This window comes from Molothrus aeneus, chromosome 1 (genome assembly GCF_037042795.1).
Source record: "Molothrus aeneus isolate 106 chromosome 1, BPBGC_Maene_1.0, whole genome shotgun sequence".
Lineage (NCBI taxonomy): Eukaryota > Metazoa > Chordata > Aves > Passeriformes > Icteridae > Molothrus > Molothrus aeneus.
Genome location: NC_089646.1, coordinates 68,046,407 through 68,073,338, shown reverse-complemented (window position 1 = coordinate 68,073,338; position 26,932 = coordinate 68,046,407). Strand labels below are relative to the sequence as shown.

General features: G+C 39.1%; 1 protein-coding gene across 10 annotated transcripts in view; it reads left to right on the top strand.

Moving 5' to 3' along the window:
* FARS2 (phenylalanyl-tRNA synthetase 2, mitochondrial) overlaps positions 1 to 26,932 on the top strand; it is a 231,445-nt gene that overhangs the window by 130,977 nt on the left and 73,536 nt on the right. For 9 of the 10 annotated variants that reach the window (XM_066558789.1, XM_066558825.1, XM_066558774.1 and 6 more), the window contains 2 exons: positions 5,231 to 5,391; positions 24,190 to 24,341. In XM_066558789.1, the coding sequence (XP_066414886.1) occupies positions 5,231 to 5,391; positions 24,190 to 24,341 (313 nt within the window). The remainder of the gene's footprint in view (positions 1 to 5,230; positions 5,392 to 24,189; positions 24,342 to 26,932) is intronic. The other variant, XM_066558816.1, reaches the window with a different exon arrangement.

Below are 26,932 nucleotides of genomic sequence, written 5' to 3'. Positions count from 1 at the left end.
TGGTCATTAATTTCTCCCTATCAGAAATGTTTTCTTCCCAGCTACTTGACTAGTTGAAATATTGGTAAAATGGTAGAATGAATGTTAGTTACATATTAGGAGAAAGCAGAATCTGGTGGATGGCTTCCCTGGGTAGATTTTTTAAGCAGACTATTCTTTTAGTATATACATGGCTCTTTTGGTTATAGAACAAAAATAAACATACTTAGTAAAACTTATTCGAAACCTTTAAAGTTCTTTTGCTTAGTTTTCAAATGGAGAGAACAGAACAGAGCAGTCTGACCCAGGAGAAATAGCTGTGGTCTCAAAGTGACTATTATTGTTAGAAAATTATTCCACAGATGAGATTCAGAAAGATAAGTTCTCTTTACATAGAATGGGCGTAATTGAATGTTTACTTCTTTTCTTGAGTTTTTGAAGAGTGGCTTTTTTAGCATGCATAGTCTGAATGCCAAGTCCTCATTTTAGGGTGTAATATAAGCTGAGTTGCACACAGGAGCCTGAATACATCAGTTTAACTGAATTACAAGAGAACGCTGTGATGGTCTTGATTTTTGCTTTCACTGGAGAGGAGTTCAGAGAAAACTTGGGTAAGCTTTTTGGCCTCACTTGCTTAAAATTCCAGCCATATGACCTTGCAGTTTCAGAAGCTCTTCTCTATTAGACTGATGCCTTAATATTACTTTTTTTCCATGTAAAGCTTTTTACTCCCTACATATGGGAGTTTTAGCTGAAATAACTTATGGAAATAATAAAGATATAATTTATAATGGCTTATTTTTAACACAAGTAAACATGTTTGCCTCATTACTGTGGCAATTATGTAGACTATGCATTCCTAGTCTCTAGAAATAAGTAAATATTTATTTTGCAGAACCTGTTTTTCAAAGCCTGATTCGTAAGCTGTCCATTAATCACACAGAACTCAAATCTGGGCCTTGGCATTTGTTTCCAGAATTTGTGGTATTTTGTGTCAAGTTGCGTGTTCATTATGTCTATAACTTACTTTCTATACAGTTTAAAGCTGATTTGTTTTGTAAAACATGATGTGTAATCCATGTGCCCTTGAGAATCTGTTCACCCCTTCTCCTACCATTTCAGTTCTAGAACTGGCTCCATTAACAGTCATAGTTTGGACTGAAAGGAGGAGATCAAATTCAGGTCTTTGCTTCTGGAACTCATCCCAGATTTCAGCTACTCATACTTTGGGTGTATTAGTTTTTGTGCATTTTGTGAAGAACACCTTCTATGCAGGCTGTTGTGTATTCATGTTTTTGCCTCAATCCAAGATCAAAATTTAATTTCTTTCACTTCTCAATAACTGCTGAGTATGACAATTTGAAGACTCGATTTATGATCTATTGAAAGAAAGATTTCTTTATTGGCAGTTTTACAGAAGTAGCAAAAATTCTTAAATAAAAGCCAGTATCGATACAAAAATAAGTATGACTGGAATGTAAACCAAAAAAGTTTTGTCAACCTGTTACTAATACTATGTTGCAAATTATGTCTTAAAATTGTTGTACAGAGCAGAATGTCTTGCCTCACACTCCTTGAGAGGCTGAGTGTTTCTGTCTGTGTTTTTTTCTGAGGATTCAGGGCAATATAATCCATTAATTCTGGCAGGTCATTATTTATGCCTTAGCGAATAATTGGGAAGATTCCAATCCTGACTGAGCAAATTTAACTTTCATTTAACATTGCTTTTTGGAGAATGACTTGCTTGGTCTACATTACATGTAAACTGATTCACCTGGGCTTGAAGCTTAAGTCCAGGATAAATAGATATGACTTATCAAGGAAGATAAGGATTCTTGAGCTTCTCTGTTAGAGCTGCAATGGTGCAACCCTCTGACATCAGATTTGGGCTGTCCTAGCTCCCAGTGTGGGAAGCCAGTCAAACTGTTTTGTCCTTTCCTCCTCCATCTTTTGGCTACCTGACAAGCAAAGCTTCCAGCAATTTTCTTCTGGTGAGGAGTCAAATTTTTCATGTGAGGCAGCAGGAGCCTGGCAGTATAAAAATCTTTGATGGCCAGTTGGGGAAAGCTCATGTGTCAGGAAATCTTTATCTGTTGGGCTGTGTTATTTCAAGCAGTGATGCTATGATTGCCCCACCAGGTCCCTGGAATCTGCTGCTTTGGCCAGGTCCCCTCATCAAAACCTCAATTTTCATTTTGCCATATTTAATGCAGTTCTGTGTTCACTCTTCCTGTCTTGTTGATTCACATTCACTTGACTTCTTTGCATAATACTTGCCAAAATTTGGTGCATTTAAACATGTATTTGTGTTGGGAAAGCTATGGGTTCCCTCACTCAACAGGATGATTACTGGCTCATTTAATTTCTAAGTCACCTGATAATTTCCAGTCAGAAATGTGTTTAGAAGCATGCATTAATCTTGTTGAGTCCCCCAAGGAAGTTGTTCAAATGACTTAAGTGAATGCTTCATTGACTTGGAGCTTTACAAATAGAAAGTTGGAGAAGAGATCAGAGACAAAATAACTGAAGATTCAGAGTGCAGAGATTTGCTAGTGCTGATTTGAAGAGGAATTTTAATAATCTGAATTTTCCTTTTTCTTTCATTTATTTTGTCTGAGTAGAGGTAATTCTTCACTGATACAGCTTTCACTGGAGACATTTGAGAAGCTTGTGGTTTGAAGGCTGATAATTGTACAAGGATCATTCAAAAGACAAGTTCAGTTTGGTGAATAGGTGTTTAATCGTAGCTCAGATGACAATGCTCTGAGCTGCTAGGCAGATAGCAGAATTTCTTGGTCTGCTATGAATAAAAAACCTGTGAAGTGTCCCAGTCCTTCTAAAAAAAAACCAACAAACCAACCAAGAAAACCTGAATAGAAAAGAAGTTGCTGATACAAAATCTAGACATTCATTGAAGAGTTCAAGTTGATAGCAAGTCACTGAGGAAAAAGGTGTTACAGTGAAAACCATTCTCATATTAAAATAATAAAAAGCTCAAGTTATAAATGTAAGGCTCTGCTAATCAGAATATACACCTGTTCTTCTCTTCTGTCATATTTTTTTTCCTGTCTGATCTACCAGGAATCATCACTAGTATGAGGAAGGAGGATCATCACCCCCATCATGTATACTTTATTGAGCATCTCTGAATTAATAATGCTAGTGCTTATTCTAGCATCTTTAGGTTTCAGGTTTAATGCCTCTGTTGAGAGTAAGCAGTGACCATTCAGAACCCTCATGGATATTGCTCCTGGTGCTTTACTCTACATCTGGAGGAGGGGGTTATCTACAGAAATGCCCATATATGTATGTGAAAATTTGGTACTTCTGGAATGAATAGGAGCTCTGTCATTGAGGCAGGAGTTGCTGATCTAGGAAAGGCAAGCTGGAAGTTTGAAGAAGCAGCACCATTGCAATGAATTATATTCCCTTTTTCACAGCCATACAGATGTAATTACTTTAATATACTGGTGTATGGAGAGGAGTAGTACTTTTAGCATGGAAGAGGAGCAGTTTATGGTCTATGCTTAAAGACAAAGCTCGGAATCGCTCCCAAATACAAATTTCAATACGTTCTTTGTAGTCACTCTGTTTTCTCTAAAACTTAGCAAAAGCAAGTTGTGCAGTTCTTCATGTAATGTAGCATGGATTGCAGGTTTCCAGAGTCAGAGCTGGTCATAGTCTGCTGGTTGGTCTAAGCACTTTTTTCAGCATCTCTGCCATGAGTTCACACCCAGTCCTCTATTTTCTAGGACTTCCACACTTCAGTTGATGAACTGTCTGCTTTCAAATGTCAGAAAGTGAAAAATCTTACCTTTGAGCACATGAGGAGGGTCAGGCAGAATATCCTGACTCCTCTATGAAGTGCTCTTACAAGTTGATGTAACTACTGCTGACGCAGCAGGTGAGACACAGCCTCTGCCGAGGACCCGTTATTCCAGAAAAATAGGCAAGTTCAGGTGAATTAATAGAATTGAAGTTGTGAGTGTCTCTTTTCCCAAGCTTGGTATGCCTTTCTCTATTTGAACAGAATTCAGGCCTGTTTAGTCTCAGCATTGAACACAACAGGATAACTCAGCATGTCTGTCATCAGTGCCTAAACAATGGGAGCTGTTTCCTTTCTGATAGCAGAGACAAGGGTCAGAAATAAGACTTGTGCTTACACCTTCCTGCAGGAAGATGGGAAACCTGCTGAATTCAAAGTTTCCAAAAAATTAGTTCAAATTGATACTGGAGGGGCTGCTGTGGCCCTGGTGCATAGCTGTGAGATGTACAGTGATGTTGTGTGACTCAGGAGCACACTGCAAGTGCTGATGGTGTGAAGTCAAGTCTGTCACACATGCACACATCCATTCTGCAGGTGTGTTTGTTTAGGCATTTGTTTAAGTTTTTAAAAGCTCTGAGCCTTTGTGAGGGCTTCTGGGCTCTCAGCTTATTTCAAAATCAGTAGGCTGATGGCTAAACATAGACTTAGTTTTTTGTGTTGAAAAGATCCCTGTTTGCATGAATCAGTGCTCCTGCCCTATAAATGAAGGAAGGTATGAATATTTACTTTCCTGACAGAAATGTTGTATCATTAATATCTGTACAGCTTTTCTTTATTAAATATTCTTGTCCTTTTATATTTAGTGCTGCATAAAAGAGACTTGTTAATGTGAGAGCAGTGGCTTTTCCCAGGAACAGCAGCTCAGGATTTCCCTGGTTGGAGGTGTGATGCTAATGCAACAGTGCCTCACATCCCATTGCTCTGTTTCTTCCAGAATCCTCAAAAGAGACAATTATGGTCTTTTGAAATGTTGGTAATGATGTTAATGCTCTGTAGGCTTGACTTGGTCTGTCAGACCAAGGAAAATACTCTGAACAGGGAATTCATGTTTATGTGTCTTATGAAACAGTGAAGTCAAGTGAGGAAATGCTCAGCTCTAAGCGAAGGGTAGTGATGTATAGCATTATGCAGCATTTCTCAAGCTTGTCTGAAACTTTGGACACAGGTTGTCAAGGCTGTGGCTTTGTTTTATTGTCACTTTTGGTTCCTGGACTCAGTGATGTGCTCAGTCTTGCTGCAGTTTTTGATTTAAGTAGGATCTGTCCTGTAGACTTTAGATCATTCATTTGGCACTTATTTGTAAGATTTTCTGGTTTGCCATTTCACCTTTTTCTTTATTCCCTCTTAATAAATAGGTGAGCATTTTATCAGTAATTTTCCATGTTGTGAACTTAAGCTCTTGAATTTTTATCTTATGTGTTGCAGCTGGTGCTCAGGATAAAATTGGCTGGGCATTTGGCTTGGGTTTGGAGAGGCTGGCCATGATCCTGTATGATATCCCTGACATCCGACTGTTCTGGAGTGAAGATGAACGCTTCTTGAAACAATTTATTGGGCCTCACATTTGGCAAAAAGTAAAGTTCCAGGTAAAATAACATATACATGATAATAATTTACTGTGATGTATGTGCATTCCTAATGAATATCACACAATTAAAATTCAGAGTCCTTAAAAGATTAGGTTTTAAAGCAACAGTTTTACAGCAATCATGATTCTCTGATGTACTGCAGCAAAATCCAGCTTTTGATCATAACATTTTTTTCAACCAGATAATGTTTAAGTTCCTGCTGATAACCAGTCAACATCCTGTTCTGAGTAATGTTTAAGCACATATTCAACTTTTAAATATATCCAGAATAGGGATTGATTTAGGCCTGTGGTTTGGTTATGTTATGATTTGGTTATGTCCTTGAGTTGTGTCCGTGATTCTGTTTCATTATAAATGTGTCTGATGCAAAGCATTGAAGGTTCGCAACACGTTCTTAATTTTTCCCATTGTTTTCACTCTACAGTCATTGATGTCAATGTGAGTTGCAATGTTAACCTTTAGCAAATTCTTTGTGGATGTGCCTTGCCATCTCACTGTCAGCTCTTTTCTCCTGGCATTGGAGGGGAGAGTGCAGGCTCAGCTTGTATTTGTTTTGTAACTCCTCTGCTGTGGTGATTTTTGTAGTTAGCAACCTCATCTTGCTTTTTGTACTCACAAAGCGATCAGGCATGACTGGATTGAGTGGAAATGCTGCTTCCATAATACTCTTCAGCAGCAGCACAGGGAGGTTCAAGTCAGGTGATCTCAGCTGGTCTTTGGGGGAGTTGAGCTGACATGGATGCTTGATGAAGTCTGAAATGCTAAAGCAGTAAAATACTTTTTGCATCTGCCTTTTACCTTTTAGTTTGGTTTCTTTGTGTACAGCTTGATTATGTTTTTTTAAGAACTGTAATAATTAAAGGGGAAATCAACAGTGATAGATGACATTTGAGTAGTCTCTACACCAGTAGCAGCATCCATCCATTTGTTTTAATTCATGGCAATTCTTGCATATCTTGTTTGGTTGCATCAAAATACTGTTTGAGATAAGTTTGGGGGATAGTTTTGGCTGTTTGGGTTTGGGGAATTTTTTTGGTTGATTGGGTTTTTTTTTATTTGTTTGTTTGGTGATAACTGGCATTAGTGCATTCAGCCTGTAGTTAGTTATCTTACAGAAAGACATGATTTTGCCACTGTTCCTGAAGGTTTGTCTGCTTGTAGGTTTCCTTGATCTCCTACAGAATGTTTGTTGCTCTTTTCAGTAAAAAATGCTCAAGTCTCATTTTCAGCCCCTGTCTTTCTGATTGGTTTTGCTCCTGAGCTTGTGGCTTTGTTTATAGATTGCAATCTGATGGAGCTAAGATGAGATTTCTGGCTTGCTTTAAAACTGTGGATCCAAGCTTCCAACTGATATTAGCAGTAGATTGGCTTTTGGGGAAAGGCCCAGATTGTTGGAATGCTATGGACTGATGTTGAGGATGGGTCAAAGAGAGGGCTGGGTGTCTAACTTCTCTAAGCTGCATGTAGTTTTCATGTTCAGTTTTAGGTAAGTCAGGTGTAGTGAAGCAATCTGAAGATGGCAAAGGCACAGGTTACTGTGGATAAGCTCAGAGGAAAGTACATGGTTTCTAGGAAGCTGAATGTGATTTCTTTTTTAATTGGTGCTGTTTGGTAGCCTTAGTTTTGGTCCTTTTTCTCTTCTAAAGAAAGAGTATGGCCAATGTTTTAGAAACAGATTTTTTTCTCTGATATAAGGTAATGCTTAGGGACTTTTAAATTATTATTTCTCTTTTATTTTTATTCTTTTTTTTTCTTTTTTTTCATTTTTCCTCCTTTCTCTTTTAATACATACAGGCACCTACTTGACTTGGATGTTTCACCTTCAGTTTTGGTAGTTCTCCCCAACTCTTAGTTTACATTTTTCAATTCTGTATCTGAATATAAGAGAATGGAGGCAAGCTTGGGTTTTTGTTTGAAAGCAAGTCTATATCCAGCTTTTATCTGGTATTTTACATTGAGCTTTTTCAAGCTCTGTGCTGTACATACTTCTAGTACATATTGGCATTGCTTTCTAAAAGGTTAACGACCCTTCAAATGAAAATACTATGAAATACTCTTCGTTGCTACCATAAGATCTCCATTTTTTTCTTCTGTTCTATGTTATTTTTCAGGTATGCTGTAAAACCAAGTTAGCAGACCTTTTGTTCCTGTCTGCTTGCTAAGGAGTCATAATTAATGAATCACATGGTTTATTCATATGATATTTGAAAGAAAAGTTTTAGCCTGTCTTCCAGTGTGGATGTTGTAAGAAATCTCAATGGATATTTTAAAAGTGGCAGATTTTCTGCATGCGAGACCATGCAGTACTTTTCAGCCTGACTGAACTGAACAAAGACAGACCAAGTGTTTTGAGAGCCTTTCACGACAGAAATTGAATCCTGTGGCTCAGAAGGTCCAGGTAAATGTCCATCCTTTATGTGATTAACTGAGAGAGACCTCTCAACCTTTGGGTACTCCTCCAAATCCTTTCTTATAATCTGAATATGGTACACCAACATAAATATTTTTCTTTCTCTTCTTTAAAATGTTCTTCAAATACATTAAGTCCACACAGCATAGCAGTAACCTTTAGCTGGGCTAAATATACTCTTGCTCAAAAACTGCATTTAATTGGAGCATTTTCTTGGGACTTAGAGTATATGTCTTATGCCTTTTAACAGCCTGAATGTGTCAGATTTTTCCCTTTGTCATCAGTTGCTCAGTACACGCGCGCAGGCTTCAGTAGGTCAAAAAGCTGCTGGGAAAAGCTGACAGTGCTTGTACCACTGTGGCCACTCAGCACAGCAGTGTTAGAGTGCTTCTCCCCACAGATCAGATTATTGCCTGGGTTTGGGTTAGCAAATCACTTCAGCTATAATTTGACACAAGTCACAGCAGTGTGAGGATCAGGGTCTGGTAACTTGCTTTCAATGGTTTGTGTAGGACTTCTGCTCAGGCTGTGAAATGAAAGGCTGAGGATGGGCAGGGCAGGAAGGACCAAGAGCCTGCAAGGCACAATGTAATAAAACAAAAGGCTCAGTTCCGATCTAGTCTGCTGTGTTATGTCTCTGTTTGTCAGGGCCCTGAGCACAGTTCCATGTAATCCCTCGCTGGTTTATGCTGAGCCAGCATTCTTACCAAAAAAAAAAAAAAAAAAAAAAAAAAAAAAAAGAAGTCCATGGGCTGACAAGTCTCAAGGAAAGGTACAAAAATGAAATAACATTTAGAGAAGGAAGGCACTCACAGTTCAGATGTAGTGTGGTGAGCCCAGAGGTGCTGATTAAGAAGAAAGGTGTCTGGCAGCAGGATGGATCCTGGAGCCTCCATCATTTTGCTGCCAAGGCAAGCAAATGGCACATCATGTTGAGTGACTCTTAGTGTGTTCTCCTTTCACAAAGTCACTTTCATTTGATGCTGCTGGTGTCTCTGGCTGCTGTTGTTTTAAATAGTTATTTATTTCAATTGCTGACGAACCTTGTGGTCTGCACTGAGGTCAAGCAGAAGCATGATTATGGCTGTTCTGGCAGTAGTACAGAAGGAAACTGGATCAGATTTCTAGCAAAACTCTCTCTGTGAGATTATAGGAGTTGCTGTCTTCTTGATTTCCTCATTTCTGCATTATCTGTAATATTCTGCAATATCTGCAATAAGCCTAGCACCACCTATTTTTTATCACCCCCTGCCATCATCTCCGGGGGCTGCTCCTTCCTAGTGCCCACTGGGACTCATGGTCCCTCAAAATTCAATTCCTTTATAATTACCTGGTAGCTTCAAAACTCAAAAGAATAGATTTTCTAAGCAGGATCATTTTAATGGCTCCAGAAGAGAAAAAGCTCCTGGAGAAGCACTGCTGGGAGACCTGAGGGGATAGTAGTCTTTGGAAGTGGGGTGAGGAGTCTTGACAAACAATTTGAATTGACACTGTTCGTCTCCTGCACAGCTGTAGCCAGAATGGTGTATGAAGTCCTAATCCAGGATACTCTTTCTGCTTTGAAAAGTGAACAGTCGAGGATAGCAGAGATGATCAAAATAATCAAAAAGATGTAGTTGTGTGGAAAGAAGTGGTTCATTATACTGGAAAGGAAATCAAAGCAGGTTCCTCTTCCTCCTGTGCAAGATAGCAAAGGCTGGGCCTGCTTGCTCCCGTTTGCCTTTGCTCAGTTTGCTGTAGGTATTAAGCTCCTGCTCTGATGACAAAGGATTTATGCAGTAGCCCAGTTTGCACTGTTTGCTGTGTATGTGAGCCCTCTTGTTCACCATTAGAAAGTCCAATTTTTCTACCTTACTGTGCACTTTTCAGGGACAGAAATCATCCCTGTTCATCTTTCCTGTGCTAAGCCTGATTGTTGCTGGGAGACACAGAGCTTGTCCTGAAGCTTTAGAAGATGCTAAAAATGAAATGCACTGTCAAGTGTAAGGAGAAACTTCAGCAAATTAAACCATCCTAGTCTATATCCTTTATTCCATGCTTGAGCAAGAGAGCATCTACAGTATATACCATCCATTTCAACCAGTTTGATCTTATTGCATTCATGGCACAGGGTGGGTCTGCCTGATCCATCATTAGTATGCTACTCCATATAATTTATATTTATCTTCTAAGTCTGTGATTAGCGTTATTTTCAAATAAAAATTAAATCGATTCCCTGGTTGCTGCATTTTCCGATATTTTTCATCAAGATTAGGTGACTTCATGCTAAAATGGTTATTCATTTATTATGTTTATTTTCTAATAGTGCATCTATTAAAGCCAAATATGCAACCATTAGTATGTAAATTTAACTTGGATGTTTGAACAAATAAGGTATAGCTTCAACTGTGACTTATTGTATAGATAGTTTTAATGTAATTGAAGATATATAATGTGTGTGTCTGCACGTGGAGATACAGTACAGAATAGATGATGATGTTGTAGCATAAACATTTTACTGGCATGACTTTGGGAAGGTTGAATATCTAAGAGTGACTTACATAGATCATCTTAAGCAAACGTCAGTAAAACCTTGCAGTGCTGTATACCATCTCAGGTTTGTCTGTATGCTCTGCAGAACACCATGAAACTCCTTTTTTAGTGTTGGATGTGCATGGAAGGTGAGCAAAAATACCTTCTTCATTGCAGAGATGCTGTACTAAGCTGCACGATTGGGTTAGAAATCACTTGATTATCAAGTCTTCTCATCAGGATTTTCCATCATGTATCATTTGTAGGTAGTGCTGGTATTGAAGCTCTGGGAACTTGAGCCCTCTGGCCCCAGCCAGGCAAAGTACTGAAGCACATGCTGAGCTTTAAACTTGCAAGCAGTCCCATTTAAATCAATGCAATAGTTCCCATGCTCAGTCAAACATAACCCAAATGCCTAAATAGCTTCAGGTCAGAGATCTCCACATTTCCTGGGATCCAACTGAGAGTGATCAGCACCTTGCAGGGTTGAAGCAATGGAAACTTTCAAAATGACTGTTACAAGCAAGAAGAGTTTAATCTGACAAATCATAAACTCAATTTGCAAAATCTTTGTTCTAAGCCAGTTTTACTGATCAAGACTTGTGTAAAAAAAGTCAACAAGAAAAATTCTTGAGAGTAAACAGAACTTGAATTCCCATTCTCAACTAAAGAAAATTGGCTGAAAACACAGTAAGGAGAGAAGAAAGTAGGGGCTCAGAATGAGCAAATGGGATGGACAGTCACATGGGACTGAATACAAAGCACTGATGCACTCATATAAGACAAAGTGAAAGGAAAAGAGAGAAGTGCTGTACTTTGAGCATTGGGGGCAATATGAAAAATTCTGGTTTAAAGTTAAGTTTAAGCAGATTGGGAGGAGTAGGATGAAAAGGGAAAAAAGACACAGGAGAGGAGAGTAGGTTTATGGCAAAAACGGTTGAGGCTGATGCAGAAGTCTTTTTCTAGATAATCAGAAAGTTTTCCTGGGTTTTGTACTGTACACATCTACTCCTGATCTCCTTTTGAAAGATCAGCAAGTATGAGGGACCACAAAAATTATGACCACAAGCCATCAAAGCTAGTTTCTAAAGTACTATCATCAGTTTTGAGATGAGTGTGGGGGACTTCCAGTTCTGCTTCTGGATTTGTGAAACAGTGTGTCAGAACCCTGACCCATGACAAAGGCTGTACTGAGAGGATATTCACAGAATCACAGAATATCCTGAGCTGGAAGGGACCCACAAGGAGCATCACAGTCCAGCTCCTGGCCTTCCACAGGGCTACCCAAGAATTGCACCATGTGCCTGAGAGCATATTACTGAAACTCTTGGTAAGAATAAGCACTGACAAGGGATGTGGTTCCCAACAATCTAGCTGCTGCCCTCTGAGCTAATACCAATGATGCAGATTTTCTCACATACCCTGTTTCCATCCCTCCACCCACCCACTGCAATCTAGTCTCACTGATAGCCTCCCATTGAACCTGAACAAATCAGCAATGGTTTAATTCCTCTCTGCTTGTACTTTTCTAAGTAAGTAAAATGAATAAATAAAAAATGTCAATAGCCCTTTCTGCCTAGATTAGTTGGTGGTATTTATCTTATGTACTATGTTGTCTGCTGAAGTACCAAAGGGCAAAGTAAATCCATTTAATCCATTTAGCAGCCACCTTGGTAACAGTTGGATGTACAGACAAGCCTATGACATTCATTAGCAAAACCACCAGTCTCTTCCACCTATGTTCCTTGAAAATACTTTCACAGTCTTAGAATAGTTGAAAACTCTCCTGTTCACCTCTGTTGACTTGTCCCATCCCAATAGTACATTTAGTTTAGATTTAGCTGGTGGTGACTTGAAGCAAAATAGCTGATTTGAGCTGCTCTTTTTTTAATGGTAAGGAGTTTCTGCTTTGTACACAACTGTCACAGCTGGAATTTGTTTTGAGTGGTTGGAGTATGTGTGGATATGTATATATATGTTTAGAGAGCAAAAATATTTCATCCTTACTTTGTTGTCTATGCTAACACACACTTTAAACACCAGTACATTTTTTATGTCATGGCAGGTAACTCCAGAACCTGGATGTAATTTTGTGTTTCCTATACATTTTCAATTATGTGAGAGGTCCAGGGCTTTACTAATAAACTTAGCAACTGCCACAGGGGGTTTTGGAAGCTAGCTTTGTGGGATACCAGTGTATCCACCTGGCAGATGTCCTCTCTTTTGACTGCAGATCCAGAGACAGCAGCTGAGACTTTTCTTCATTTGAAGGGTTTTGGTGGGTTTGGGCTGTTTGTTACCACTCCTCCCAGAGCCTTGTTTCTCACAGTGTTAGGATGAGAAGCATAGTTATTTATTTTTTGTTTTGTTTCCAAGTGCTCATGTTCCCATGTGCTGTTCTGCTCGGCTGTTCCACATGTACCACAGGACATACTTTTGTGGCTACACTGTGAGATGAATCAGGGAGCTTTTTCCTCTGCAGTTCCTTAAAGCTGTATCAGTTTCCTGATTCACTTCTCAGTGTTGCTTCATGCCTTCAGCACAACTGATGAGACAGCACGTTCATTTTTGGAGGCAGTAGAGAAGGTGAGGGGTGAATATAACCAGCAGGTGTGTCCTCAGTACTACTGAAAGACATTCCCAGTAAATGAGAACAGGGACTTCCTGTTCCCCACCAGGGACTTCCTTCCAATTTGTTTTTAAACAAAAAGAAGCTACTGTAGCCTTGACTGCATTTTGTCTGCACCACTTCTGTGTCATGTAGATAAAAAATGATTTTGCAGTTATGAATGCTGCTGCACTGATTAGAACCATTTTACTGCTGATGTCTTTTTTTCCTAAGCAGAAGCCAATGCGCCCTAGTCAAAGTACACCTGATACTATCTAAATTATTACTTAGCAAAAACTGCAATAAGCTTCAAAAAGCATATGTTACAGTGGTTTGCTCTGATCTCTAAACCCCATATATTTGCAATTTGACTGGCTGAGGCTCTTTGAAACAAATAGCTCACAAATGAGTAATTCCGCTGCTGAATATATCAACCGATCTTTATTGCATCCCAAATGATGGAGTATAATGGTTATACAAAGTGCTTAAATAAGCCATGCAGCAATTTCCAGCAGTGATATATATGCTGAAACCCACATTAAATTAATATTAGGTGAGGGAGTAAACCTGGAAATCTAAAGTAACAATAGATTTTGCATAGGTTGCTGGAAGCTATGATAACCAGCTGCTAGTGGTTTTGACAGAAGTCCACTTATGTTCAGAGCTTTCAGTTTGTTGTCTACAAAAGTATGCAGCTAGTCAGGAGGGTAACCCTTACACATTTCCAATGGTTTTCCAATATTGGTTTAATTTAAACTGTGAGTAATAGAATTCTGGTCTTTGGCCCTGACCTGAGAAGTGACTCAATAATTCTGTTTTCCATGCTGTTTCAGTTGCCTTGGCATCTCTTCTCCAAACTGCCTTAGGGTGGAAAGTTCTTCAGGACAGGAATTAGCATTTTGTGCTGTCTGCCTGCCTAATGGAACCCTGGTTTCTGGCTGGCAGCCCTAGGTAATTGCCACAATCTGAATATGTGCATGGTATAGCAGGGTTAAATACATTTTTTTGAGTATACATTATGCATCTGTTTAAAATGTGTCCAAGCACACACTGTGTATGTGTCTTCAGAGATACAGGTGTGTGCTGGTGTGCACACACAACCACAGAAGTATAAAGGGGGAAAAAAAGAAATCTCAAAACTATTAGGAAATAAGCTCTTATTCATTTTTCCAGAGTTAGCTAAAAAGATGGGAGTTGTCATACGTGAGTTTATTTGATAGTTCTTTTAACACTGGTGCCAATGTTTTACATGTAAAATATACACCTTGCAAAGAGCTTTTGATAAAGTGATCTTTAAAATCATGCCTAAGCCTCTACAGTCATCATCTGTAGCATGATTAGACCTTGCAGCTGAGCTGTGGAGTGTCCCTAGGAAATGAGGGCTGGGAAGAGCAATCTCTGTATATGTGTATGCATGAACAGAAGCACCTTTTGAAGTACATGGTGTTAATAAAAAACCCCTGATTTTCAGCTACCACTTCTCTGATCAGAATATGAATTAGGCTACAGAGAATAGCCAAACAACAGAAGGCACAGTTGGGAAGAACTGTATTATTCTTATCATACCAATCCTCAATTTCATTCATCTTGCTACTGTGAGAGACACATGAACCACTGCAGTGACAGCCTAAACCAAAATGTGACAAGTAAGCGATGCTTTGGGGTGCATGTGCTGCAGAGGATTTGGCTGTGTGGTTTTAGAAAAATTAATAATGGGAAGAAATCCCCTCTTCTGAGGATTGATTACATCCTCCTGCCTGTGCAGAAGTGCATATGCAATCCAATAATCCAATTTGCATAATTATTCCCACATGTAACCTGTTCTCCTAAATCAGCAGGAGTGAACCATTTTCTGATTCTTGTAAAATTAGGAAAGGCATTAAAGAAATATCTGTTCTGCACCAAGATACTGCTTGTAGAGATTTAAATGTTCTTTACATTTTGTCATTGCACACTGAAATGCTTAGTGTACTTTTTGTACCTTTTTGTGCTTGGTCTGTTCTCTGCTTAGGGCTTCTCTGTAGTTTTCTCTTTCTAAGTGTTGTTAATCTTTAGCAGGAGTATAGCTTTAGGAACACTCAGGGTCTGCCTGAGAGAAAAAAATTAAAGGGTTTTGTCCCTCTTCTGAGTAATGGACAAGTAGAGCCTTTCATTTCAGTTTCTCTCTAGCTTACTTACTGTAGTTTAAAGTTTTAGCTTGCTACACTACTTTGGTGTTTTATTGTGAGTTTTGAACTTCAGAGGTTGTAATTTGTGTGAATTTAGAACTTAAGTGGGGAGGTAGGTTGAAGGATGTGAAGTTGGCTAATCCGGAAGCTAAAAATGCTGGATTTTGCCAAGAGTCATAGAATCATATAATCCTTATGTGGCAGCAGCTCTCTGGCCACAGAGAGCAACAGATGACTTCCCCAGGCATTTTCCTGGGGAAGGCTGTGAGAAGATCAGAGAAAAGAATGAGAAACAATTCTTACCTCCACTTGCTGCACGTGTTGTTGTGCATGTGTGGAATGTGTTATAGAGATTGTTTACTAAAGGGTGATTTCTTAATTGGACAGTGGATGTTGTTTGGATGGATTGACTAGTTAGGTCAAAGCTGTATTGGACTGTCTGTAAGGGTTACAAGTTTTTTTATAGTATAGTATAGTATAGTATAGTATAGTATAGTATAGTATAGTATAGTATAGTATAGTATGGTAGAATAAAGCAATTGATCAGCCTTCTGCAATCATGGAGTCAATGCTAATTATTACCCAGCTGGGGGCCTGCAGCGACATCCTTAGGGTTGGAAAAGACCTCTTAGATCACTAAGTCCACTGTTATGCTATCATCATCATATTCCCTACTAAGCCATATCCCCAGGTGCCACATACACTTCCAGGGACAGTGATTTTACCACTTCCCTGGGCAGCCTCTTCCTCTGCCACTTGGGCAGTTTTCCCAAGACAAGAAGGAAACCCAGCTGTATCAGTGGTACTGGAAGTTATAAAAATATTTCAAAACCACCAGTAACTTGCCTAGGTAAATTTGTGTACATGGTGAGATGGTACAGATTAGCTCTGGGAAGTGTAGAAAAATAATTCTTTTGTAATATAATAACGTCCAGGGCATTATCTGAAGTTATAGCCGAGAGATATGAAGTGTCATTGCTGATGTATTGGAAATCTCTGTGTTTTTTAGGAAGGAGAAAGAAAAAGAAGAATAAATTGATAGGTGGGAAGAAGGAGTTTTTCAGGTGTTGCATGTGCCTGTAAGATTCACAATGCCAGCTTACTTTGGTGTAAGTCACATTCAAGTGTTCTGGAGATTCTGCAATTTAAACATAACTCTCTGGAATGTTGCACTTAATGAGCAGAAAAGGAAATACAATCAACACTGTTTTATATGAGGTTTTTCGTCTAAGCCAAAATAAAATATTGGGTGCACTTTGTTTCCATTGTTATGCTATGTGATTGGGAGAAATACATCTTCGTATTGCTGCAGACTCTTTCCAAATACTCACATTGTTTATTTAGATATAACTCTTCTATATGAATTGTTGATGAGTACAGTATTTTACTCCACTGAGCTATTTATCTCAGCATTATTATTAAGCATAATAAAAAAATATACAAGCCAAACCATCAGAAAGAAGGAAACCTGACTTCTGAGTATGGCAAACACCAAATGCCTGCAGCAACCAAAGCCTTCTGCAGGAATTGCAGGTGCTCAGCACTGCTGAAGAGAAAATTCTTAGTATCTTCTGCGAAGTTGGGTTTCTGCTGACTTATACCAGCTTATTACCTGTTCCTGGCAGGCATGGCAGGTATTTTTAGAGAAGTGCAGGACACATATGTTTTTTTATTCAGTGACATTTTGTTTTCTGAGGTTTGTATCTTCTCTTCTTTTTACCCTTGCCTGTGATTTTGCCTGTGGCATGGGATATTTGGGTAGGAAGAACAGGCAGAATATGGACAGCCCATGCAAAAGGCAGTCATAAGTGTTAATTACTAGTTTTGGTGTGAGAATCCACTTTGCCATTTTGGTGATTCGAAATCATTGGATTCCTTTCCCAGGATAGCAGCTTACTTGTTTTCTATTGAAGACATCACAACAGAGTAAGGATTGTGCCATCAGTTCCACTTGGTGTCACATGAGTTCTGTGGTAGCAACTGCTCAAATGGAAAAGTGATAACAGAAAAAGCATTTCTTGGTTTTTAGTTGTTTTGCAGTGATCCATCTATGATTGAGATGGGGAAAATGAGCACCATGAAGCCAACTAGCTTGGTAGGCCATGAGCTAGGGGCCTGGGAAAGAAGCATGAGGAAAATGCATTTTTTTTTCCACAGTGGTCATAGAACTGCTGAAGGAAAATGTCAGGCTAATTGCTTCTTCACCCTGATGCTTTCAAAAGGGGTTTGTAAGGAGCTGTGATGTGGAAGTGAGTAGTAGAGAACCATCCCTTTTGGTGGTTCTCCCTGTGAGTCCTACTTTGTTCTCTGGAAATGAGAAGTCATTTTTGCCTCATTAAACACAGAGCATGGAGTCCATCACTGGTATTTAGGAATAATTTATACTTATCCTTTGGTGTTTTTTATAATCAGATCACAAGAAGCAAGGCATATCCAAATGCCCAAGGGAACAGGTATCTGGGAATATCTCTGCTGTGTGCACTGTAACATCCTTGCTTTTAATAAGATTAGGTCAATACCTTCGTCTTCTTTATGTCTTTCCTGACTTTTTTTTCAATTCCCCACTTATCATTTAGAATCATCACCCTTTCAGTGGCAATACAAGTGCTCTTTTGTGTCTGGAAATCTTCTCAAAAGCCATACCTTATTTCTTGGCTTTCTGACCGCAGGTCAGTTTAAAATGCATATTTGCACTCAGAGAAGTATATTGTGACTTTAAACTTGACACATTTTTCATTACAAATTTAAACAAGCTTGACTTTAAAGTTACTGCATTTTAATAAAATGTAAGAACACAGTGTCCCTTTCCAGTGGGGCCACAGAGGCTTAGTAATCAGCATTATTTTTGGGTGAATGTGTGTAAAGGAAAGCATTCTACTCCCTCATTCTACCGCAGCACCAGGCCTGTTGTGCATTTTTTCTGCTGCTTGGAAAATGTGGAGCTTATCAATGAAGTTTAATCTCTTCACTGGCTGTTACAGATCTTAATTTTTTCGTATTAGGTACTGACTTTCCTTTATCAGGCAGATTCCTCTATATGAGCGGTAACTTTTAGCATGCAAGAAAGGTTGCACTTGCTCCTGTGCATGTGCACATGTGTGTGCATTTATTTTGTGTCTTAAGGGGGTTTACCTGAGGAAAGGTGCTTGATAAGCATTGAAAAAGGTGACTAAGTGGGATGATACGGAGAGCTACCTGGTGACTGCTTAGGAAGAATATAAGCAATTCAATTCTTCTTTGCTTTCCACCTTCAGGGAACCTGGAATGGGGCTCAAGAAAAAAATTGTTAGCTCCAACATGACCCTGTAGGGTGTAGTTTAGGTGGGAAGGGGACAGAGCTGTCACAGTGACATGCATGGCATGAAGAGAGCGACCTGATCCACAGGTTTGTGTCATCTCACACTGAAGGCTGAGACTTAGCTAGGAAGACAAGTCTGTAGCCCCAGGGCGCCTCCCTGTTCAACTTGGATGTAGAATGTCAGAACCACAGGATGAGTCAAGTTGGAAGGCACCCCAGCAGGTTGTCTGGTCCAACCTCCCTGCTCAAACAGTCTTGTCCCAGAGCACATGGGTCAGGATTGCATCTGGATCGTTCTTGAATATCTCCATGTACAAAGAAAACCTCCTCCACTCAGAATGGTCCATGTACAAGCAGAGTGCCTGAAATCCATGGAGCACTTGATGTTCCCATGAGCATATGGTGTTCCCTGTACCTGTATGTGAGCTTTTCAAAGTTAAGAACTCTGTTGAGGTGAGCAGATTGGTGTCTAAAAAGGGCTGATCATACTTCTGTGTTCATTCACTGAAAGGCTCAGAGCATCAGTGGATGCTAACATGCTTCTGTCACTCCCTGCAGGAGTGCATTGATCCCAGACTAGTCCATTTGCTTTGGTTTTAAGAGCTTAATCCCAAAATATATTTTATGTCTGCTTATCAGACATTATGGTAGTTGTCTGTTGAAATTTAATTTCCTCCTTTGAAGATGTGTTTGTGTTTACACATAAAAATGTATATATATGTGTGTGTGTGTGTGTATACATGTATGAATATATAGAACTTGCTATATATATCTAAGGAAAAAATCAATTTGGTAAGAAGGGTATAAAACTTTTAATAATGGGGAACATTGTGACTAAATTTTAAGCCACAGCAGCCAAGAAATTCGAAATTATGTTCCCTGCAGCAACTGTAATTTGTCTACACTGGTCATAAATACGGAAGTGTAAATCTAGAAGCATACACACTAATACAGGAAACTTCGTTATGTGCATGGGGGTTAAGTTACTGCTGTAAATTTGCAAATTTTAATTTCATGCCTGTTACATGTTTAAATTTCCTATGATAACACTGAATTAATGTAGTTTCACTATGGAATATATTAAGAAAGGCTTAGTTATTACAGGACTGTAGTTTTCATTTTGATGAGAATATGATGTTGCATTAAAACTGTGTAGTTTATGTAGATATTTCTCCAAAACATGAGCAAGACAGGACTGTTAAAGCTTAGCAGCCACGATGCTGCTAAGTCTCATATTTTTCTGACTTAGACTGGTGATGGCAGTAAAGCATGGCTGACTTTTTAATAGCCTGGCTGCCGTGGAATTGCTAACCCAGTTTCTGGTGCGTGTTGTCGTTAACCTTGCATTTGTGTCGCCACTGTCACAATACAAGTACGGCTTTTCCTCTGCTGTGTTTGTCACTCGTTTGTTTTGTCCCATCTGCAGCTGGCAGCTAGGAAGGAATGGAGTGAGCAGCCACAGCACAAAACTTCTCCTGTCCCCTTGCCTTGTTGCACCCATCTGGGGGAAATGGCTTTTCTTCCTAATTACAAATATTTGTGGAAAGTGCTGGTGTCCATCCTGTTTGGGACTCTGTGCTAAAGACACTTCACAGCCTGTGTGGGTTATTCACTGGCACTGGCTGTGCATTATTGCCAGCTGTTTTTACTGTAGCTTACTGTAGCTTGGGAGGTTCTGCCCTCAGAAAGAAGTTTTCTCTCTCTTACCACTGTGAAGTATTTGGATCCAGCCTAGCTGATGATCCTTTGCCATGTGTGGATGAACAGATACCACTCTTATGGTGACCACTTGATTCCTGCTGCCAAAGCATCCAGAGTAGCGGCCTGGTGTGGCAACATACACAGAGCCCAAGTATTTCCTATTTTATGTTGACAAATGAGTTCTGATGGATCCGGTTTCTGCTTAAGACAGCTGCCCCCCAGTAACTCGAGCTGCTGCAATTCTTCATTCAGCACATCCAGTGAGAGGGACTATTTTCAGCTGACTACAGCAGGCTGTGAGCTGCAGTGGTGAAGAAACAGGCAGATGTTTGTTTTATCAGCTGCTGCAGGGGCAATAATCTCAGAAAAGCAGAGCAGAGCAGTAGAGATGAGGAATGCCCTAAACTATCACCAACCCATATGAAAGACTAACAGCCCTGTGGTTTTAGTGGCACACTCCTCAGATGTAGGCATAGGCAAGGCAGGCTGGCAGAGCAGGTTATAGCACTGGTGTCCAACTACCCATTTCTATACTAAAATTAGCATCCTGAGAGGGAAAAGCTTGCAGGTTTAGGAAATACTTGGCTTATTTAGTAGTCAGAGAAAGAACTTTGACTAATGACTAGGAAACATATAACATGACTAGGAAACATACATCAGAGAAAGAACTTTGACTAATGACTAGAAAACATATATCATATATAACATGTGGATCACCATAAACTTCCATTTTATTATTTAAAGAAATTATAGTAATTCAGAACTCCTAAATGCTTTCACTTTGGGTGATTGAAAAATGTGGTGTCATTTATTATTTCCAAGATTTCCTACAAGATGGGTTCAGTGGAGTCCTATAGATAGTGTTATTTCTGGGAAAGCATTTGTTTTCTGAGGCTGTTGAAAAATAGTGATAGTGTGCTGAAGTGTTTGAAACAGAAAGTGAACAGAATGTTTAAAGTAGCACTGTGGTGTCAAAACTTTGACGGAACCAAAAGGAGGGGTGCAGGGATGTCTGTGCATCAGCAGTGCTTACTGACACTTTGCCAGTGCCCTGCAGCAGCACTCTGCAGGTGGGATCAGTTCTGCCATTTCCTAAACCTCTTTTCAGTTCCTCAAAAACCTAAGGGAGTGATCAGGGCATGAAGCAGGAACAGCAGGGCTTCCAGGCTCGGGTGGTGTGCTAGGGTTCAGCCAACACACAGCCTGCAGAACCAGATGTGTCCTGGTAGCTTCTCCAAACATTGTTTTGGAGGGCTCCTGAGCCATGAAGAGAATGTAGCTGGAAGTGGTGGCTGGAGACAACAACAGAGTAGAAGATTTAGTGGAAGAACATATTTCTCTCAAGGGGAGCCTTTGAAATGTCGGTAAATTCATAACAAATGGTCTCCAGGGTTGGCATTTGCCTTGAACTTGAAAAAGGACCAAAGTCAATGGACTTTGGACCAGTCTGCTGTTATAGAGCAGGAGAGTTTAGAAAGGATCAAAGAATGGCAAAGCGGTCCGTTGGACCACAGCATGTATTTGCTGGAGTGCCTGAATACAAATTTAGGAACTTCATTTTGGCATGCCAATTGGAGACTCTTTAGTAGCCTATTCGCATTTTAGGTGTAGCTAATAAACTATGATGTGACTCATGGAGCTCTACAGCAAACAGATCGATACATTTGAGAACTAGGAATTTTATCCTTATACTAACTTTGGTGTTGATATAGGACTTACTGCAATGATATTGACTGCAGCCAGGTGGTGAAGGGACAATATAATATGGGATTATTGCCTTGCCTTTTACCATAAAAGATTTTTCTGTATTACAAGGCTCTGAGAAAAGGTTAGTAGCTAATAATAAAAAGTTATGCTTATGTTATGTTTTACGCATTTGTCCTTTCAGTCTTTGTAACACAAGCATACACACACAAAATTACAGCAATTCTCTATCCACACTAGTGACACTGGAGAGAAAAAGCTGCACACACAAGAAATTAATTCCCTGCTTCCCATGAGCAGGCCATCTCTGGGGAGCAGGGCCCCATCACATGTGATGGCTACCTGGGAAAATAAACACCATCACTCCACATATCCCTTCTTCCCACTTTATATACTGAGCAGGATGTTGTAGGGTCTGAAATATCCCTTTGGTCATGTGGGATCACCTGTCCCAGCTGTGTCTCCTCCCAAATTCTCCAGCTTTCTTGCCAGTGTGGCAATACAGAAAGCAGGAAAGGTTCTGGCTCTGTGCAAATACTGCCCAGCAATAACAAAAGCATCTCTATGTTACCAACTGTGTGTTCAGCACAAATCCGAAACACAGCCCCATGCTTGCCCCTGTGAAGAAAATGAATTCTTGCCAAAACCAGCACAGGACATTTCTGAGTTACCTGGACATGAAATTAGTTTTCTTTATTGTCCTTGTACCTCTGTGAATGAAAGTAGGTGCCTTGATCATGCTAAGGCTCATGAGCCACATCTTCTGGTTGAATGATTAAATATCCTGAACTGTGAGTGCAGTGCATTTTGTATTAGTCCCACCAAGCTTTGAAGGGTGTTCAGTATATTCCTGAACTATAGCAGTGGTAAATAAAGTGGTGGATAGGAATGAGGTGAGACTATAGGGGTCTACTGCAGGATCATAACTTTATTTACACTAACACATGTATCAAGTTGTTGTCTGAGGAGTATCTCCAGCATCTGCAGCTGCAACTTTTGTAGAGCAGAGACATTTGCATTTCATTCATTAGTGTTTTATCAAAAGCTCTTTTGCAATGGATTTGTTGTGCAAGTTTCATTTTTTAATTTGATGTACAGGATATGAATTCATTTGACAAGTTTATTCCTTTAACAAGTTCAATAATCATTTGCGATTCGCAATTTTATTTGCTGGGGGTGTTATTAATTTAAAACTGGCACTGTATTCCTTATCAGATATTTATTGACTAGTTTACACTCTACAGAACAGTATTTGAGTAAATCAGAATGCTGTAAACTTGCCTTATTAACAGGTTTATTGCTTTAGCAGGTACTCACTTAAGTTTCCACTGCTCCATCATAAAACATTCCCAGACATGGAATACATTTTGGGTGAGATATTATATTGTATAGACCAAGGTGTACGCATGGAATCTCTTGTATATATAAAGAAAATAATACAATAGATGTTTTCTCCTGCAGACTCCAACTATCTTGTGCAAAAGTACTTTTTCCAACTGCAGAGAATTAATGCAAGGCAGAAGTAAGATACTGTATGACCTAGAGGTCATGAAAGGAGAACGTTATCAAAGGGTGAAACGTCTCACCAAAGGTGAGATCTGAAACCCACAGAGTCCTGGGAAGTTTCATCAAAACTAAAAAGTTAATGATCTGGTTTCATTTATCTTTCTATTCCCATTTTTACAAATAACAAGTTACACTATCTGCCCACTCTGTGTGGGCAGCAAAGGTTCCCCTTTGTGTTTAAAAGCCTACTGTGGTACTTGTGGAATGAATAACTATATTAACAGCCATACCTTTTGTGTTGTTGTAGATGTTTAAATGTCTACAAAAACCACCAGAAAGTGAACTGATCCCTCTTTTTAAGCCAAAGTGTGTTTCTTAGTAAAACATTTTAACAAGAAGTTGCCCATTTATGACTGTTAAAAATTCAACAGTAAAAATAATAAATAGGTTGTGTAATATAAGAGTTGTATAATATGCATACAGATTTTATACCTGAATGTGAGAAGAAGTTTTGAATATGCAAAAAGTCTGGAAAATGCTTTTAAAAAGTGCAATTCTACCCAGTGAAAAACCACCTGACATTATCTCTTCCTTCTAAGCAGCTCTGTTGCAAAAGTGTGTTCAGAGTCATAAATCTGATTTTAACAAACAAAAACAAGATTTTTCTTATGAATGAAAAAACCAAAGTTGTTACGAGGGGATCTTTAAAAGACATTTCCTAGTATAAAATCTTCCATCTCAGTCATTTATGAGGTCAGTTTGCCCTTCAAAGACAATTTCAAAAAGCCTCTAAACTGTGTACTTTGTGTGTTATGTAAGTTCAGAACAGTTGTAGATATAGTTATCAAGTCCAACCATGTATAAAGGTATGTTTTTAAATTTCTTTTAGCCACTCAGCCGATATCCACCTTTGATCAATGACATCTCCTTCTGGCTGCCTTCTGAGACTTACTCTCAGAATGATTTCTATGATTTGGTTCGAACCATTGGTGGAGACTTGATAGAAAAGGTTGTCCTGCTGGATGAATTTTCCCATCCAAAGTAAGTGAAAATTTTAACACCTTTTTCCTGTGGTCATAGTATAAATATCTTGTGAATATTTTAGTTCTGTATACCAAGAAGTTCTTGATTCTTACAATATTTGCACATTTCATTTTTTAGCTCCAAAACTTTCCTGCAGCAAAAAAAAAAAACCAACCAACTTTTTATTTAAAAGAAATACTACCTATTTTTCAGTTTTCCACTAGTACTGAACTTCTGGTATTCAGACTCCCCCAATGCTTTGTGCTCAGGATTTGACAGCAACACTGAAAAACTGCCTTCCTCAGTACATCTGGCAGTGCGTGACACTCCTGTCCAGAGCGTGTCTGACATTCTAGTCCTGCTCTTTGCTAAGTGAATGAAGTTTGTCTCCTTGTTCTCTTCCTTTCTTCTTCTAGTCTTGACACACTAGTAGACCTTTACTATAATGTCAGTGTTAATAATGGTTTGTTGTAGAATGCCATTGTTGGTGTTCAACTGTGAGGAAAAAAAAAAGACCTTGTTCATTTCTTTCTGACACTTATTTATATGCTGTTGAACAATCTCTCAGGTTTCAGAACATTTTATGGGTATTGCAGCACTGACATGACCAGGGAGTGCACAGGGTATTTGTCCAACTGGTAATAACAGTTGCCTCAAAAGCAGACAAGTATCAGCTATTACATATGTACTGCTTTTCAATTTGCTGTTTCCAAATCAAGAAATAAAAAAGCTTCTGGCTATCTAGCTTTCTAAAACTGAGGTTTAAAATAATTTGTCTTGAGACTTTTTAAAGTGCTGTAGGAAGGCAAATAATAAACCTTTTTTGAAGATAACAGGAAAATGTTTCATGCTGTTCTCCAACACCTATAGATTTTTTATTTTCTGTTTTCTACATCCAGGTATTTAACTCTGTTGCTCTTTTGAATTTGTTATGTGATGCAGGCCAGATGAATTGATTATTCTGTGGCCTAGTTTTCATGGCATTACAGTGGATTTTTATTTTCTGAGGGTTTTTTTCCTTTTTACCCTTTTTGTGTAGTATTATATGAGACTGTTTGTGCTATATGAAGAAACAGAAATGGAAATGAAATTTGTGTGGGCATCTTAAAGCTTTGAGTCATTAATTCTTGAGTCTTTCTCACATGCAAATCATGCAAAAGGATCTTAACTTACTCAAGATGGTGTGTGCAGAAGAGGAATACAGGTTAGGATAAGATAATGAGTACTTTTCATTGTAAAGAACAGAATATGTCTTTCAGGGAAATTGGGAAACAAATTTATTGCAAGTATGGGTAACTTCTTATTGTCACTTGGAGTGCACCATAGTATCAGTTAGCACAAGGACGTAGACATTGAAGGCTCTGCACACAGATCCTGCTGTCTTTTATCATGATGGTTCTGAAACAGTAGAATCAACATTTTTTGGTAAAAACCAGGTTGTTAAACCCCATTCTGGAACTGGTCCTTCCATTCATTCATGCCAGCAGTTTATTGTATGTGCTCAGTACTCATTGCCACTTTTTGCCTACATTCTCCTCAGTGATACCTAACCAGCAATTATCTTCTTTGTGACATCATCTCTTGGGGGAAAATCCTATGTGTAGTGCAAGCAGCTCTTCCAAGTCTGTAAGTTTGGAGAAATCTTGTTCCCTGCTTCCTCAAACAATGGCAGTATTATTCTGTGATTACTCTAAGCATCTTACTGGGGAAATCCACATACGCTCTGGCAGCCTGCCAGCAGCACTGCATCAGTCATGGCTCAACTCACAGATTATGCTTCTCTTCTTTGCTGAGAACATTGGCTTCCATACTAGTAGAGTGGTGAGGTAGGGACAGCATTCACTACTCTGGTTTTCTACTATGTGTGTTTTCTCCTTTGATATGCTTTCACACATGCAGAACATATTCCAGGGATGACAGTTGTTCCTCCTCAAGGAATACACCTCTGGTTCCCTCTGTGACTTCTGCAAATAGAAGGGAAGATTGCTCACAGAGAATTGTCACACAGATTTAGGACCTTTACTAGTTTTGTTCTCTAAACCATTTAAACCTCACTCAGCAGACATCCAAATATGTTTTGACACTTTAAGGAGGAAGAATTTCTCACCTTTACATCTGAAGAATTTGAGAGGTGACACTAATGGATTGTTGGTAAGTGATGTTGTAGTCCTCTTGGTTTTTTCACGTGCAACAACAGTAAAAGAAATCTTTTCAAATGTCCCATTAAAAATCAAGAATTCCAAGGAGATTATCTACTGCATTAAGAAGGAATCATAAATGAAGACTTTCATAATGGTTACTTTGCCATTTCTTTGTAGAACAGGATGTGAGCAGATATGTAACTTGTGAGAATTGATGATGTAAGCCACATCATTTTTAAAGGCCTTGGAAGACTGATGTTTTGAAAAGAGTTTTCTACTTAGTCTTAATTCCTAGATAATCATCTTGTTATGGGAATGATACAGTGGTTTCTTTAATTCAGTGTTGCAGAAAAGCCTCTGGGCACAGAAATTAACATAAGAGATCCTCAGCGTTGCTATGGATCTGTATGTTACAGATCTAGGTACTTGTAATCATTATCTTGAATTTTTAGTGGATCTGCTGTGGAG